Source organism: Belonocnema kinseyi, chromosome 9 (assembly GCF_010883055.1).
Source record: "Belonocnema kinseyi isolate 2016_QV_RU_SX_M_011 chromosome 9, B_treatae_v1, whole genome shotgun sequence".
Lineage (NCBI taxonomy): Eukaryota > Metazoa > Arthropoda > Insecta > Hymenoptera > Cynipidae > Belonocnema > Belonocnema kinseyi.
In genome coordinates this window covers 39,725,154-39,741,495 of record NC_046665.1, presented here as the reverse complement: position 1 = coordinate 39,741,495, position 16,342 = coordinate 39,725,154, and the positions used below count along the sequence as shown (strand labels likewise).

Genomic DNA, 16,342 nt, shown 5'->3' with positions numbered 1-16,342 from the left:
GGCAGGCCGCCCTCACGGTTTACGTTTATATCCTCCCGAAATCAGTCCAAGGGCACTCGAAGGCAAACACGGACCTTGAACGAAAGCAAGAGTTTGGTGCAGTTTATTTAATACTGACGGAAAAATAGATTGAGAGATGTGCAGAAGAAAAAACAAGGTAAGAAAGGTTTTCAGCAGTTTATTGTCAATTGAAAGAAGTAAAAATATAACAAATAAAGCTGAAATAGCAATATATGATTTTGTATTTGCACTTACTGTGATGTATAGTAGCGATACCTGGACTCAACAAGAAAATTATAAGTGTCCAGTTCACGCGATTAGAATGAAATTCATATGCAAAAAGTGCGGTAAAACACTAATGAAAAAAGTGGGTAATTAGGAGACCCTAAAGAACGCAATGTAGGGGATACATTGTTTGATAATTATGAAATAAAATCATTGATATTTTTTGGGAATGTTAGCAGTATGAAAGCTGAACGACTGACGAAATTATAATATCTAGGTAAAGTAAATGGTAGCGTACCCAGAGGCAGACCAAGGAAATGGTGGTTGAAATGTGTGCATGAAACCCTAATTCGAAAATATATAAAAAGCCATAAAAATACAAGAGCTTACATAATGAAATATGTGGACATGAAGGAAACTAAAGAGATACGTATACAAAGACAGAAAAAGTGTGGCGACAAATTGTTTATAAGAATGGCATGATGAACAGTTTCAGTAAAGTAAATGACGCCTGGAAGAGAAGACCGTTGTTTAAATAAATAACACGAGAATTTGAGATAAATCTAATAATCTATATTCTAACCCCTTATTAATTTCTGTATGGATTCTGCAGTCAGCCACGTTGCATTAAACTAACTTCCAATGCAACGAATTATGCGGTTATGTCACCAGTATCGCGCAGTGCCATCCACAATAGGTCTCTCACGAATTGAGGCCATGGTTCAGTTGGGAGTGGAAATAGGCCCAAACCAAGGGTACGACCAGACAATGGCCCTGAAAAAACTTAAGAATATCGTTTTAAGTGTTCGGATCAACTCAGGATGGATATCTTACCTGTTGGAAAGGAAGCTCAACGGCTTTCTTTCGCGACTAAAAACAAAAAAATCGGAGAAACATAAATTGCGAAGAAATTAAAATAAACAATTAATTTACTTTAAAAATCTACAAATGTTGTCTGTTTCTTATTAATAATAATATAGGATGAAAGTATGTGAAAGGCAGTTTCCAAAACCGTTATAAGAATTTAAATCGCGTCATTAGAGACTAAGGTATAGGCTTCTTTTGAAGCTACAAGTGCAAACGTTTGGGTGGGACATTCAACCCACCCAACACTTAGGGAGTGGTAGTAATCCTGGTCTATAAATTTGTGGAATAAGTGCTGTTGGATAGGTGAACATATTCTCAGAATTTAAAGACAATCAAAGAACATACTTTTAAAGTTGGGGCAGTTAAGAAATAATGCCCGCTTCATCTATTGTGCGCTTAGGCAAAAGCTCTGTATACCCATGTGGTCGACCTAACAGAAGAGAATTTAAGATCAACTACCTTTTAGACATGGACGAACTAAAAATTCTTTGCCTTCACATAAGAGGATCTTAAAATCTTTGTAAAGGAAGTAAATAGGTGCTCGAAAGATGAGAATCTCCAACTTATAGGTGGAAATACCATTCAAAATCTGGATAATGGAGAGACGTATGCATATTTTGGAATAATGCAAGCGGAATTCAAAGATGTGCGTGTCTTAAAAACGGACCTTGGAAAAAGGTATCGCACATTTCCTAGAAAAATTTGGGCTTTCGAATTATCTGGGAAGAATAAGATCCAGGCGACCAATATTCTGGCCGCTCCTATACTGTTCAAAACTTTTGGTAAAGTAAAATGAAACGTTGATGAGTTGACGTAATATGACCGAAAAACGCGAAGATGATGAGAATCTACCGAAGCCATCATTCTAGATCTTTCGTACCTCGTATATACCTGCCTCAAGAAAAATGGGGTAGAGGTTTGCTGACCTTAGAGTGTTTTCACCGAAGAACATTCTAGCTACAGCCTTGATTTCAGCGTCAGTACACATGGCTTACCATTGCCAACGCCTTTGGTGTTCAAAAGGCGTGTAATGGAAGCAGAATATTCGCTTCTCCTAAGAGAACATGCTGAAAAAGCTCCTTCATGGTAAATTCTACAGCAATTTTCGTAGAGAAGAGCTATCGATAGGTCTGTCCAACATGTTCGTTAAATCTTCTGAATTCAGTTCGGAGACTTCAAGATTTCTTATTACCTATCAAGACGGCGTTACAGGCACCTTAATTTACCACGAGTGCATAATGAACGTAACTGTAGGCGATACCAACTGCTCAGCGTGCAAGCAAGAGCCAGAAAAAATTAGACCTGTTCTCGAGGTATGGTCAAAGTATGCATGCTACGGCTACATAGAGAGACACAATGCGGCACTTAAAGTTTTATATTATCCTATTCGGCATTTCTATCGTATTGATCTTAATGCACGTCTTTCAATACGCCGAAAAGAAACTGGAGTCCGTTGTGGAGAATTAACAGTGTAAGATCTACTGGAATTTCTCATTTTATGCCACTCAACGTATCAGTGCTACAAAGCCTGATACTTTCCTTCAGGATATAAAGACCAACATAATTTACGTGATTTAATTTTCGACACTAGCCGATGGTAATATCACGGCAAAGGAGGAAGAAAAATGGTCGAAATATCAAGCTCTTTTTTTCGAGCTGAGCAGGCTGTACCAGACTCAAAAGTCAATTTTCTGTTTCTCATAATCGGCTGTGTTGGAGATATGAAAGCTTTATTTCTTAGCCAACTCAAGAAGATCCCAGCTTGCCAGCATCAGACACAGTCTATCGCTATCAAGATTCAAAAGATTGTTCTTCTGGGATCACTTCATCTGGTCCGCCAACACTGTTGCTACTAACATTGTACAAAGTTTGGTAGCTCTAAAAAGGTGTACTAAGAGTAAAGCTTCACCTCCAGCTGTGCCGTCTGCCGCGTAACGTCGTCCGCGGCTAGAGACCACACTCTAAGGAACAGTGTTTTACAAAGTATCTTGCGCAAATTTTTCGTTCTTGCTTACCTTCTAGAATAGAAGGAGCAGGAGTGGACCACGTACGAATGTCGATTACGTCAGGATTGTTGCAGTCATGATAGTCAGGATAGTTGAACCGCATATTGGAATAGGACTGAACCTATTGGAATAAATGAACAAAAAAGAATCAATTTTTAAAACTAATACTGTGTATTTAAGTGCAGTTATAATGGATAAAGAAACAACTAAAACAAAAAGAAACATTAAACCCTTTTATGGTGACAAATACAGTATTTGGAAGTTCCGAGTTCGTGCTTTGATTGAAGAAGAGGGTGCACTCCGTGTGTTGGAAGACAACCCTCTGCAAGAACTGACTAATAAATGGAAAAAGTGTGAAAGAATCGCAAGAGGAATCATAATTGAACACTTGAGCGATTCTATGATCGGCTTCGCTTTGGAAAGTAATACCTCCAGTGAACCATTTTAAAAACTTGACTGAATTATATACAATCATATCGAGAGTAACTAAATCCAAAGGCTCATTTTATGCGTACATTGTTTTATGCGTATATTATTTTGTGCATATATTCCTGAGAAGTGATGAGTGCGTATAGTCTTCCAAAAACTATTTGTATAAACAAATGATTAAGATTTGAGTATGGAAGGGAATCATGCCGCTAGTTTGAATTAGTCTTACAGTTTCTCTCTGAAAGAAAAAATCTCCCAATAAAGAGAACTTTAATCTTACTAAAATATTATTTACTTTAATCTTGAAGCCTAGACTGTATTGATCCCATAATCCTTTAGAACCGAGGCGACGACCAGGCAATAGTCCCGGACAAATGGAAAAAAATCGTTTTAAATGGCCAGTCCAATTCAGAAGGGACATCCTTACCTATTGCCAAGGAAGCTCACCGGCGCGAAGAGGATACATGCATCAGTTATATGAACGTTGAGACAATATTCACCAACAAATCTTTCTCAGGATCGACAAATTAGCTAAGGTAATATTCTCTTCCTGGTTTTCTCCCTGAAGATGTTGATCTCTGGAATCTGAATTGCGTATTTTATGAGAAGGCGATCTCCCTGCTTAATGACAATAGAGGTAATGATACTTCAGAACGCCTGAGTCCACGAAGTAGCACTGGAAGCAAAAAGGAGCTCTTTCAAGAGACAAAGAGCGTCTTGAATAGGGAGGAAATTACAATCAGCAAAATTCCACCTTTTTGACTCATTCTTCCTGTTTGTTTAACAAAACATTACGTGCCGTTGAAAATCCGCCAATTCTAGAAGAATGAGTCTTCTGGGAACAACTATATGAAGATCTTCATCAGCTAAATGAAGCCGCTTTAGATATCTTACCCTTTCGGAAATTTTGCCGGCGGAAACTGTTGCACCGTCCGGAAGAGAAGTGTCAAATAATTACTGCTGATGAAGTGAAGAAAGTTATCGCTAGAACTGAAAATTTTTTAGCGCCAGGGCCAGTTAAAGTCAACAACTTTTGGCGGAAGAAGTTTACTTCTACGCACCAACATCTAGCTTGTATATTTGCTACTGTCTCCAACGGAGAACAATCCATCCCGCAGTGGTTAGTTGAAGGACGCACGGTACTGATCCCTAAGAACCCTCTAATCTGTGTTAAACTAAATATTTGATCCGTACGTGATGTTTCTGGCATTAATCCACATTGGACTTCTCATATAATTGCTTCTGTTATTTCCATTACCAAAGGCAAAATTATTTTTAATTGTAAAATTTGATAACAGTACTTAGGAGCTGATACCTATGTAATTATTGCAGTTTCTTTTATCTTCCTTTTTTTGTATATTGAAACGATAATTTTCCTTTCGAACCATCTGTAACTTCTCGCATCTCGATACATACATTTATAAACTCGTACATCCTGTAAAGCACCCTTCCGTATTCTGACTTCACCTTACCCTTAGTTCACTCCTTTCACTATTAACTGAGGCGTAGCATGCGATCATAGAAACTTTTCTTTGTTTGAACTACATATAAAATACCTAACTTTCTTACGCGTATAGCTTCTCGTAATTCTCCTTTACCTTCGCCGGAGACAGGCCTTTCATCATCGAAAGTTTCACTCCATTTCGAGGCTATTCTATTTCTTTTATTATTGATTGTTTAAAATGTACGCTCAACTACTAACTTAATGCGAGAAATGTATTTTGCGAGTCACAGTCATGTCCAAAATAATTATTCAGTCGTCATAAAGATGAGAGTTTAGTTATATCGTAAGTACCACCAAACATCAATGAATGGAGGGGAAATGCAGAGACAGAAACAGAATTGAAAGTGTCATGGTTGACTTGCGTTGCGTACTGAGAAGGACACCAGCCTTCAGTAGATCAGCAATAAAAAAGAAAAAAAACTAAAAGTTTCATATGGACCCAACTGCCATCCCTCGCCTGTCTTTGGATACGCCACCAAAACTTTATTTCTTAAACAAAATACAGTGAACCCTGGAGAGAACATCACTAACACAGCACCTCTAACGCATCCACATCGCGCCGCGCCCATGCTCGGAAGAGCCAACTCTACGGGCCCTATCTCTCGGGTTCACTGTACTTACATCTGAAGAGCTGTTCTAATTTTTAATATTAATTTTATCCCAGTTTGCTTGATATGTGGCATGAATATTAATATTTTTCTGAATTTGTTAGTGACACATGGACTGAGTAAATGGGAAATTTATATCCTGTTATTCGTGAGAAAAATATTCGACTGCTTGCTGCACAGAAAGTGACTATCTGACACTCAGAAGACTCATTTGAAATTTTGTATGCAGTCTCTTATTTGGGATGAAAATTCTTCGTTTTCAATCCCAAAATCCACTCAGTTTGAAGTATTATTATTCATTTTATTTCATAAAAAATAAACATAGGATTTTTGAATTAAAGAAACTAAGTCATTTTATTAGCAGATTTTATTATTTAATACAATAAATAAATGTAATGATACACTTAACTTTCTTCTTGTATACTTGTTGAATCGGTTTAGATTGTTGTTAATTGTGTCAATTGTTTCCAGTCGGTTTGAATTGAGTAAATGCACTTGCCTGCAATACGCCCTCTGCAGTTTTCGTTTGTGAGACACATGACGCGTACGTGTTTATTGGTTAGATATTAAATTTTTAGTTTAACAAAAGTTTTAAGTACAAACAAATATAATGTTTAGGCAGTATACCGAATGAAAAGCCAAAAGTATATGGGTTAACGACATGTAAAAATCATACCGTTTAACGATGTGACAGTGCTATAGAATGATTATCAAGTAGGCCGTCTGATTTAGCGGGTATATTATTGTAAAACGTTTATCTATTTCTTTTTACTTAACCTCTCACTCAGAATAATGGATACCCAAATGAAAACGATTGGAAACATTATAAAAGGTAGGATGGAGCCAATATTTTGAAACTCAGACTAAATAAATGACAGGTAACTCATTAAATTTTGAATAGAAAAACTTATCCAATCCTGTTAAGTTTCTTGCATTATAACAATTTTGAATTTATAAAAAAGTTTCATTAAAAATTCTTGAAAATTTATAGTTTTAAATATTTAAAATATTAAATTTTGAATATTTCAAATAATTTAGTTTGCACTGCCTAATCATAAAATGTTTTTATTTTAAAGGTTTGAAACTACTAATTGTATAGTATTAGATTCATTTAGGTTTCATTAGGTTCAGAATTGAATTGAATACGTGCGGAATTCATCACAACAAATGGTTTTCTTTCCATTAGCACAGACATTTTTCATATTCTTTCCTTCCTGGAACATTGTGATCACTGGCCACATATTTCTGTAATTTTAATCAAATTTTTAATTTAATAATCTGAAAACAAGTTTATTTTTGGTCTTTATATCCACTTGTCATTTTCATAATTTCATCAAATCTTATGTAACCGTATGGATGTTTTTCGAAGTTTTTCGACATTTTAGCATATCAAAGGATAAGAGTTTAATTTTAAATTTATGAATTGTTTTAAACTTTGAGTTTGAAATGTTAAAATTAAAAAATTATTAAGTTTAAATGTAAGCAGTTTAGAAGCCTGAAGTTTAAAATGCTATTTTTGAAGTCTGCATTTTTACTAATTGAAATCAAATCGAAACAAAATAAAAATGTACGTTTTTCGCACTTAAATTTCACATGATATAATTTTAAATTAAACAAAGTTAAGAGCTTCTGAATTCATATTTACTATTTCAAATGCTTTATTTATAAAAACTTTTTAGAAGGCTTGTAACTTTTGCACATATTAATGAACGTTTGAACTCAAAATCGCTCTTTTAACTGTTCTAATTAAATAATTAAATATTTAGAACGCTCAGTGATCAGAAAACTTCTACTTCGATTGATTTAATTTACAATTTAGTCTTAAATACTTTAGAAAACAAAACTTTTAGCTTCAAAAACTTAAACTTTGAATTTTGTTGCTGGTGTAAAATTTTTTTAAGCACGAAATTATTCCAGATTTTTTCTTCGATTTTAGTGGCTTCCTGGCGAATAATAGAAAAAGTTGGTTTTACGTCAATCATTAGTGGTAAAATGGAAATAACAATCTAAGGGTTACCGAATATAACATCACCGACATCGTTGTAAATTCACTGTTCAATTTAGAAAGAATTTTGTCCATCATTTTGAGTACTTATATTTCAATAAACTAAAAATTTAGAAAGTTGAATTAATAAAAACTTTTTTGATTATAAGATGAATTTATGTATCAATAATTGCAAATAATTAAAAATTGAAAACTCTTTCTGACAAAAAATGTTTTATCTTTAATGTTAATTTTTAAATAATGAAATAATACTTCCCTATCACTTTTCTAATGTTTCATGTTTCTAAATTATTCGCTTACTTTTGTTTAAATTTTAACCGATTTTAAAACGTACAAACATGTATGAAAATTTACACTAAAATAAACAATTCAAGAGCGCATTATAAAAAATAATAGTTTTGCTTTATTATCACAAAACTAACTTTTTTATTTTTATCGTGTATCTGATTTTATATTTTTAACAGAAAATACTATTAGCACATTTTTTTCGTATCACCACTTTCATCTGGCAAGAATTATTTACAAAATGTTTATTTACTTTGTTTCATAATAGATACTGTTTCAAATTCATATTATTCCAAAAAAGTAAATAACTGTTTTTAAATAATTGCCGCCAGACAAAAGTGCTGTCATTACGTGGCAAATTCCAAGTACCCGATTGGAAACAATTGGAAATGCAAAATGCCCAATCGTTGCCAATCGTTTGGGTACAATTAAGAAACACGATTCAGAACGATTGAGATATTAGTTATATTGTATCCTATCGATCTTAATTGATTATTTATAGAAGGCCAGGTTTGAATAAATGATTCTTTTAAAAATTATTTTTGAACGGCATTACGATTGTATTTGTTTAATTTTACAGGACTTGATTTGCAATTTACACAATTATAAGGCTTCTGAGAATTGTTTACAACACTCTGAAGCTAATCAAAATATAAATTACAACAACACTATAAAGATACCCAAAAATTCGTATTTCAAAATTTTGAGTGTTTCACGAGTAAAAATTACAGATCTGCCCCCCCCCCCCCCCCCCCCCCCCCCCCCCCCCCCCCCCCGAAAGATTTCTCTAAAAATGACTCAACACACTTATCAGTGAATCTTAATCAAGCAAAAAAATTGCAGTACTTTCAAGGTACCCAATAATTTTGGAAATTCATTGAAAATTTCTATAATGACAGAAGTTCTAATAAGAGTTCTACCCCCTACCCCCACGCGGTAGATTTTTACAACAAGATCTCATTCCAGCTGTCGATAAAGTCTAATTTTTATTATAGCAACTTACTATTTGGCATAATTTTAATTTTCCTGAATTTCTATTTTTCTTAATGTTTATGTTTTCGAATTACAATTGAATGTAATTCTAACTTTTTTCAAATGTTGTTTGTCATTATTTCGGTTTTTCTGAATTTTCATTTGACCTAATTTAAATTTACCCAAATTGTTATCTTTGACATCAATTCATTCACAAGAATAGCTAAATGACCTAAATTTAATTTACACGAATCTCCATTCATCATAATACCCATGTTAACCAATCCCCATGTATGAGAAATAAAGTTTCAACTAAAGTACATATGATCTAAAAATATTGGTGAAATAGTCATTTTTGATATTGAAGATTATGTCTAATGTCAATCCGGAAAAATAAAAATGATTCAAATGGTAATTCTGTAAGATGAAAATGAGGTTATACCGTAAAAAGAAGTCGAAACAAGTTTAACCCTGATTTCCTTAAAAAAACAAAGACAAAAACCCAGTCAAGCATCAACAACTATATTTCCTGACACCTGAAAGCAGCAACATAAAATTCGAAACCTTTAATACGTTTGCCGATGACATCAAAAATTCCAATAATTCCCAAGAGCCTATCTTTTTATTAGCCGCATTCAACTAATTCTAGTAAATCCACTTTTGTTTAGAGTTATGAGTTCCACCTTCATATGTATAAATCCTCTCGATGCGATGTAGATGTACCTGAGTGCTTGTCCCAGTGACGCGGCTATGAAGAAGAGCTGCAGCTCTCCTTAGACACAGGCACTGGGTGTTGTAACCCGTCGTGCCATAGGACCACAAGTGGGGGATGCATATAAGGCCCATGAGGCCCCGTCGATGTCCCAGTAGTCTCTAGTCATCAACTTCTTGCATTACCGGCATCTCCCTATTAGTATATCGCTCCTGGTGCACAAAGATAAAGAAAACACCCACTCCTCGTCTTCCTCGTCAGGATGAAGGCAGAAATCCTTTGTCTTCTGATCTGCCTCGGTGAGTTCTCCCCTTCCAACGCTTGACCTTGACAGGAATGCGCTACCAAAGAGGAAAGTCCATCCAACTTTCTCGGCTTCATGCCGGCTAACCAATGTTAATGCAAACATATTTTGTAATCACTAACGAGACTATCTTTCAGTGAATTTTTTCTAAACATTTTTATATTCGTTCGAGCCCTTTTGGATTTGCAAAATTTAAGGATTGCTTAATCGGGAATTCGCTTGGTTCATACTTGATAGAATTTTTATTTAACTGACGAGTTTCAGTGCAGTAAAATTAGCATTTCTGCTAGAAAATATTAGTGTTAGTAATTTTTTAGGATTTTTGTTATCAATAGAAAACGATTAAATGATATATTTTTGTCAAGACATTCGTGTGGGTTGATAGTTTTAGTGAAAACATTAAAAAAATCTGTAGAAAACAATATTAGAAAACATTTTTTTTGGTACTTCAATCCAAAATTGGCGGTAAAGTGACTTGGAAGAAAGAATTATATGCGTACTTTACCAACAAATGTCAATCAGATTTTTTAAACTTTCCCCCCATTTTCAACAACAAATTGTTATTAACAATAATTTTTCAATGTGTAAAATTGTGTAATAAGTATTATTTAAAGAATTCAGCTAAAATAATTTTTCAATTCATAATTTTAATCCGAACCGAAGGTGCGTTATAATTTTTTTTCTGTTGAGACGTTCCACAGAAAAATGTTATTAAAAATTAAAGGCGGTAAAACACGTATCAAAATTGGTGTCACGTGAGTGTCACGTGACTCAGAGGTTCTCATAATTATCTATTAATGTGACGATGTGAAACTCATGATAAAGAGGTTAGGCCACGGTCTGCTGTCACTTCTGACTATTTTGATTTGATAGCTTCATTTTTTAAGAATTTTGTGACAAAAAAGTTATCCTGTTGTAATATTTGGTTTAAGAGTCAGTAGTATGTTCAAGGAAAACAGTAAGAGCAATTATTAACTCATTTTAAAATCGTTGATATTTACGAATTGTTCAGTAAACATGACTACATTTGAGTACTTTTTCAATGAATTCTTCATACATACCATGAATATATATATTTTCGGAAGATTTTCTCTATTGGTTTTTACGAAACCCTCCTTTGTCATTTGTTTAACAATAATTTGCGACTTCTATTTTTGATGTGCACATAACCAAAACAAATATCGACACAGAAAAAAATATTTGAGAATCACTGACACTTGAGCTGTGATTAGTGGAAAATCCGACCCCGTTGACGTCAAATGGGCCCTCCAATCGACATCGTGATAAAAAATTCATATTTCAAAATTAAATTAAAAATAGTAAACAATATATAAAAAATATTTTATGGGCGTTTTATAATTATAATTTTATATACAACAAGATTCATTTATTGGAAAAATGATATCTTACTTTGGAAACAACCCTATTCAATATAGCTAAGGTGTAATAGAAAAAACCATATAATCAATTAACATATTTTCACACATTTTTCTGTATTTCTTCATAAAAATCTACAATACACACAAAAGTCTTGAAAAATTTGTTATTTTTTTGTTTTTTGTTATTATTAAAAATCTCGCATCATTTGAAGACCGGAGGGTTTCATAATTTTATAAGCAATAATATTTTTTTAAATAATAGATATAAATTTTGGAAAGTAACTACTTCGTATATTCGAAAGGGGGTTTAGATGGAACAGGCTACATCAGTTTTAAACATGTAATTATTATTTATTGAGTTACAGCTAGTTGAAGTTTGAACAAAATATGATTTAAGACAACGCTCAAGAGTTTTATAATTAGGAAAACCTTCCAACATTCAACTGCTTTAACAATAGTACTCTGCAATGAATTTCAATGTAATTCACCTAATTTAGTTAAATAAATTACTGAGAAATAATGAGAATGATGAGCTTCATATAAATCAAGGATATCATACATAAAGTATAATAATTATTATATGCTCGATAATATGTATAGTTATAATATGCTTCAAAACTATATACATTCTTCTAATTACAGAGTGCTTACATTAAAAACCAGAAAGGCAAGGTTGCATTTATGATGGGAGCCACAACAATGTAGCCCAGAACAGTCAAAATGATTATTTCACCGAGTATTATATGTTGTGCCTCAGTTGAATTTTGGGAAAAAGGTAGAAACTAGAAACTTTGGTACGTTTATTGCGTACGCTTCAGCTACATTTGTTCAAATATCATAAATATTGTAACTTCAATCGACAACTCTGATTTAAACTTCTAAGGAAGTACAGTCATACATTAGAACTGAACATTTTTCCCATTTGTTTTTAAAGGAGGTTCTCAAAGCACCTGCGGCTTTGACGATTACATTCCAATTGCAAAATTCGCGCTCGATACTTTGGTTATAGAGTAAATTATCCTTGAAAAATAAAACGGTATAGACCAAATAAATAGCATATCGACGTTTCCAAATGACAAGATGCCATCTCGGCAGAACCAAATAAAATGGTTCCCTATTTCAGAGGGCGTTGGTTTTTCCAATACTAATTATATAGGATTCTTAAGCTCCCATGTTTCGCCACCCGAGATGGCACCTTTTTATTTCGCCGTACCGAGATGGCACCTTGACATTTAGACACGTCGATATAAAAAATAGGCATGTTTTGCAATATAATGTTAATGAAAAAACACCCTTTTTTAAATTTACTGAATAGACATTAGGCCGTAGGCTTTGATTCCGTTATTTCAAATCTCAGTTCTAAGAAAATTCTAATTAATTATCCTAGAGCATTTTCAATTTGTTTGTCTAACTTTTTGGATTTTGGTCTAATTGAACAATTCCATGAGAAGAGTTTCGAAATATATTTTATATCTAGTAGCAATTCGAATTAATATTTCTTATTCAAGCAAAAAAAATATCTTTTTAATTTTCTAAATGTTGAAAAGCATATAACTTTTTAAATTTTTATCGAAATTAAAATAATGTCATGTGCATAATTAGCAAGAATTTTCGTCGTGTACCAGAAACTTTAGAAAAAATTCCTAAAACTGAAAAAAAACTTGTTTTAAATTTTCAAAAAGCTCTTAGATTTTTTATTTTCTTCTCATTGGAAAATTTAACTCAGATAGTTTTTAAATATATTTGATATATAATAAAAATTTAGAATGAAATTTCCTAATCTATCAACAACAAAAATTATTTTATTATTTGAAAATGTTCATAATTTCCAAAGTTTTATAACTTTTCTAGTTTTCATCGAAATTGAAAATTTCATTCGGATAATTTGCAGTTATATTACCCAGATGTAAGAAAATTTGAAAAAATTCAAATTTTGAAAAATCCTCTAAATTTTATTTTATTACAAAATATCTGGTTAAAGAACTAAACCTTTATATTGTGATCGTTGACAAGTGTATCAAAGTCTGACTTCATTTGACAAATCCTTGATAATTCAGCGTGGCTAAAACATTCAGGTAACCATACATACAGACATACACCGGAAAATTTTCATGATTTTCGGCTTCTGTGAGTGTCGGGACGTAAAGATCCTTTAAAAACCAGATGTCGAAAAATTAGACGATTATATTATACTCTTATAAATGAGAATGTAAAAGTTGTTTCACCCTGCATGCATTCCTGTGGCTCTACAGCCTGGACACTCCACGATCGCTTCGTCCTCATCGTGAAAAATTTGTGGTGCAATAATTACTGTGAAGTATTTATATACACTGTTTTTATGAATTGACTTCTTTAATGTTAAATATAGAGGCGTCTCAAATTATAATATAACCGTAATTGGTCTTTTTAATCAGAGTCAGAAGAATAATGAACATATATGATAAAAAATGGCATTTCTCTAAGTAAATTGTTACAATATAACGTTTAAAAGTATGCATATAATGATGATATCTTAGGTAACAGACATTATCCCGGGTAGAAATCATAACTTGGCTCTTAAGAGGCCCTGTCTGGATTTCCTATTTTCTACCCAGGTCCTAAAGTGGCAATCTATCGAGGGCGCAAGCGAAAGCGTCACGCTCAGTTAGCGAGGTCATCAGTAGGCAACCCAATGAGGGCCTATTAATAGGGTCTTTATAGAATCTAGATAGTCCCTCACACGCTGAGAAAAAAATACTTCCGAATCAATGAAATATTGTTTTGAAGAATTAAACGGTGTTTTCGCGCTCGGTCAAATGCATATTTTATTATTCAACAGCATATGCTATCGTTTCTTATTCAAAGAAGGAATATATTAATCCAAATGTAAAATACATTTTCTTTGCAAAAGTTAAATTTAAAGATTTTTATACCTTTCTGCAGCCTCTGACAAATACTCCTCCTTTTCTTGTATTGTTATTGACATGCAATTCTTAACAATACTCCGCAAATTATTTTAAAACTAAATTAAATGCTAAATTTGGCTAGAGAAAACTTATTACTAATAACTAAAGAGAAACGCAGTTTATTAAAATATTCGCAAGCGCCGCTAATCGAACACCCGCACTGCACGCTTATAAGTCGAACGCCTAATCCCTATAGCTAGATGCCACGTTGAGTGCGATATCATAAATGCTTGACGGCATTCATCCGATACTTTACAAATTAGGAAAAAAGTTTTTTAAAGCTTGATTTGTTATATATAATTTTTAAACGTACTCACATGATTTCAAATTAAATCGATTTCTACACGGAGAAAAAGATATCGCACAATGATATCGCAAAACCTCTATATTGCACGAGAGCGCAATACGATAACGTATAAGCAGGCCCTGGACCTTTTTACGATATTATAATGCACTAATCACAGAAATAAAGAGAAGTTTAATTTTGTTGCTGTCGTCTGCCATGGCATCCTTAGCAGCAATGGGAAGAAGGCAAAGTATGAGTGAATTCGAGTTATAAATCCGGACAACAGATTAAAAATAATCACAGAAAAAATTTTAATTTGCTGCAGGTGATACTTACAACGTTTAAAAATTAAAAATATTTCGTCGAAAGTTTCACCGAGGTTAGGAAATAGATTCTTATCTCGTCTACTGCGTCACGCTGAAGTGAAAAAATTTCGGTAAAACATGTAGAATTAGCAGCAGATAACACAAACCAAATTTTTTCTTACTGATATATCTCCTCCGAAAGAAATGACACTATTATATAGACGAATTAGAACTATTTTAATATCGTTTAGAAAAAGCGCGAAAAGTAACTGATAGATGGGAATCCCCATTTCTCTCCAATTTAATTAAGTTACACGACGCTGGATAGCGCTGGCGTCGAAATTGTCGTAATATACTTAAATTCTTACTTTATAGATTCCACAATTTTGTGGTATATAATGCAAAAACTTGCAATGTACGATATCACGATTTTGCACTATTATAATGCGATAATTACGATATATAGCGCAGGAATTACGGTACATATTGTAATTCTTGCGATATAGTTTTCTCAGTGTAAGAAAACTTCTGTTCAAATTTTCGAGGCACCAAAAGTCTTAAATTTTTCAGAAAAAAATGAAAATTTGCAAAGTTTGCATTTCGGTAATTTTAAAAAATTTTCTTTTTCAAATTTTAGTATAATTAAGCATAATAAAATTAATTTAATTTTTTGTACTCACAGCTGTATTATCTGTTTTACCTGTCGAGGGTTTTACATGGCACCCTCGCGAAAATAATTAATTGATAAAAATTATTTTTTAAATATATCTTTACGAATAAAGCTTTTTATCTAGTTTAATTACAAAATATAGTGCTAGATAGTGAGTATATAAATAATTTTAGTCAAGTAGCACACGACAATATCCTGTGGAGGGCCAGCAGATGGAAAGCCTAGATTTTTCCAGCAAGAAAATCCGGCTGCAGCCTTGTAATAGCCAATATTAAGTTTAGGCATAAAGAGGCCATTTGTACCCGGGATCTGGAAATAATAACGTTTTCCAAATTTTGATTACACCTTGGCATATTCAGAAGACAGATTAAATATGAAACAACATTAAACATAATTTTTCTATCTTGCTATTTAAAAGTTGACAAACTCTATGCTGAGCTTGCAGAACAAAGACATTCACCTGAACGATTAAAAAATGTATATTATGAATAATGAATTATAAATTCTATATATTATATATGATGTATGTGTTGTATGGGGCCCTACGCATGAAAACGACTCGCATGGTTGGAATAGAGCTACGTATAGTGTCATATAAACTAGATTGAAAAACCAGTCGCCGTGACATTTTGCAAGTTGGAACTCCGAAAAACCGCTTTTAGAGAAAAACGCATCCAAAGTTGGCAAGTGCCCTAAGTGCACGTGTTACACTTTTGGTTCAAACCTAACTATCCTACACTCAAACTCGAAGATAATAATGTTGACCCTGACTTAGAAAAACCGCCAATATTTCCTAAACTAGATGCGGCCTAGTGGGCCTTTTTAAGACCGACGTTATGG

The 16,342-nt window shown here is 33.2% G+C and overlaps 1 protein-coding gene across 1 annotated transcript in view; it reads right to left on the bottom strand.

Annotated features, from left to right (window-relative positions):
* Positions 1 to 3,201, bottom strand: part of LOC117180492 (venom carboxylesterase-6-like) — a 128,344-nt gene extending 125,143 nt beyond the window's left edge. Inside the window, exon 1 of the mRNA XM_033372990.1 lies at positions 3,108 to 3,201. Within this exon, the coding sequence (XP_033228881.1) occupies positions 3,108 to 3,201 (94 nt within the window). The remainder of the gene's footprint in view (positions 1 to 3,107) is intronic.
* Positions 3,202 to 16,342: the final 13,141 nt, after the last annotated feature.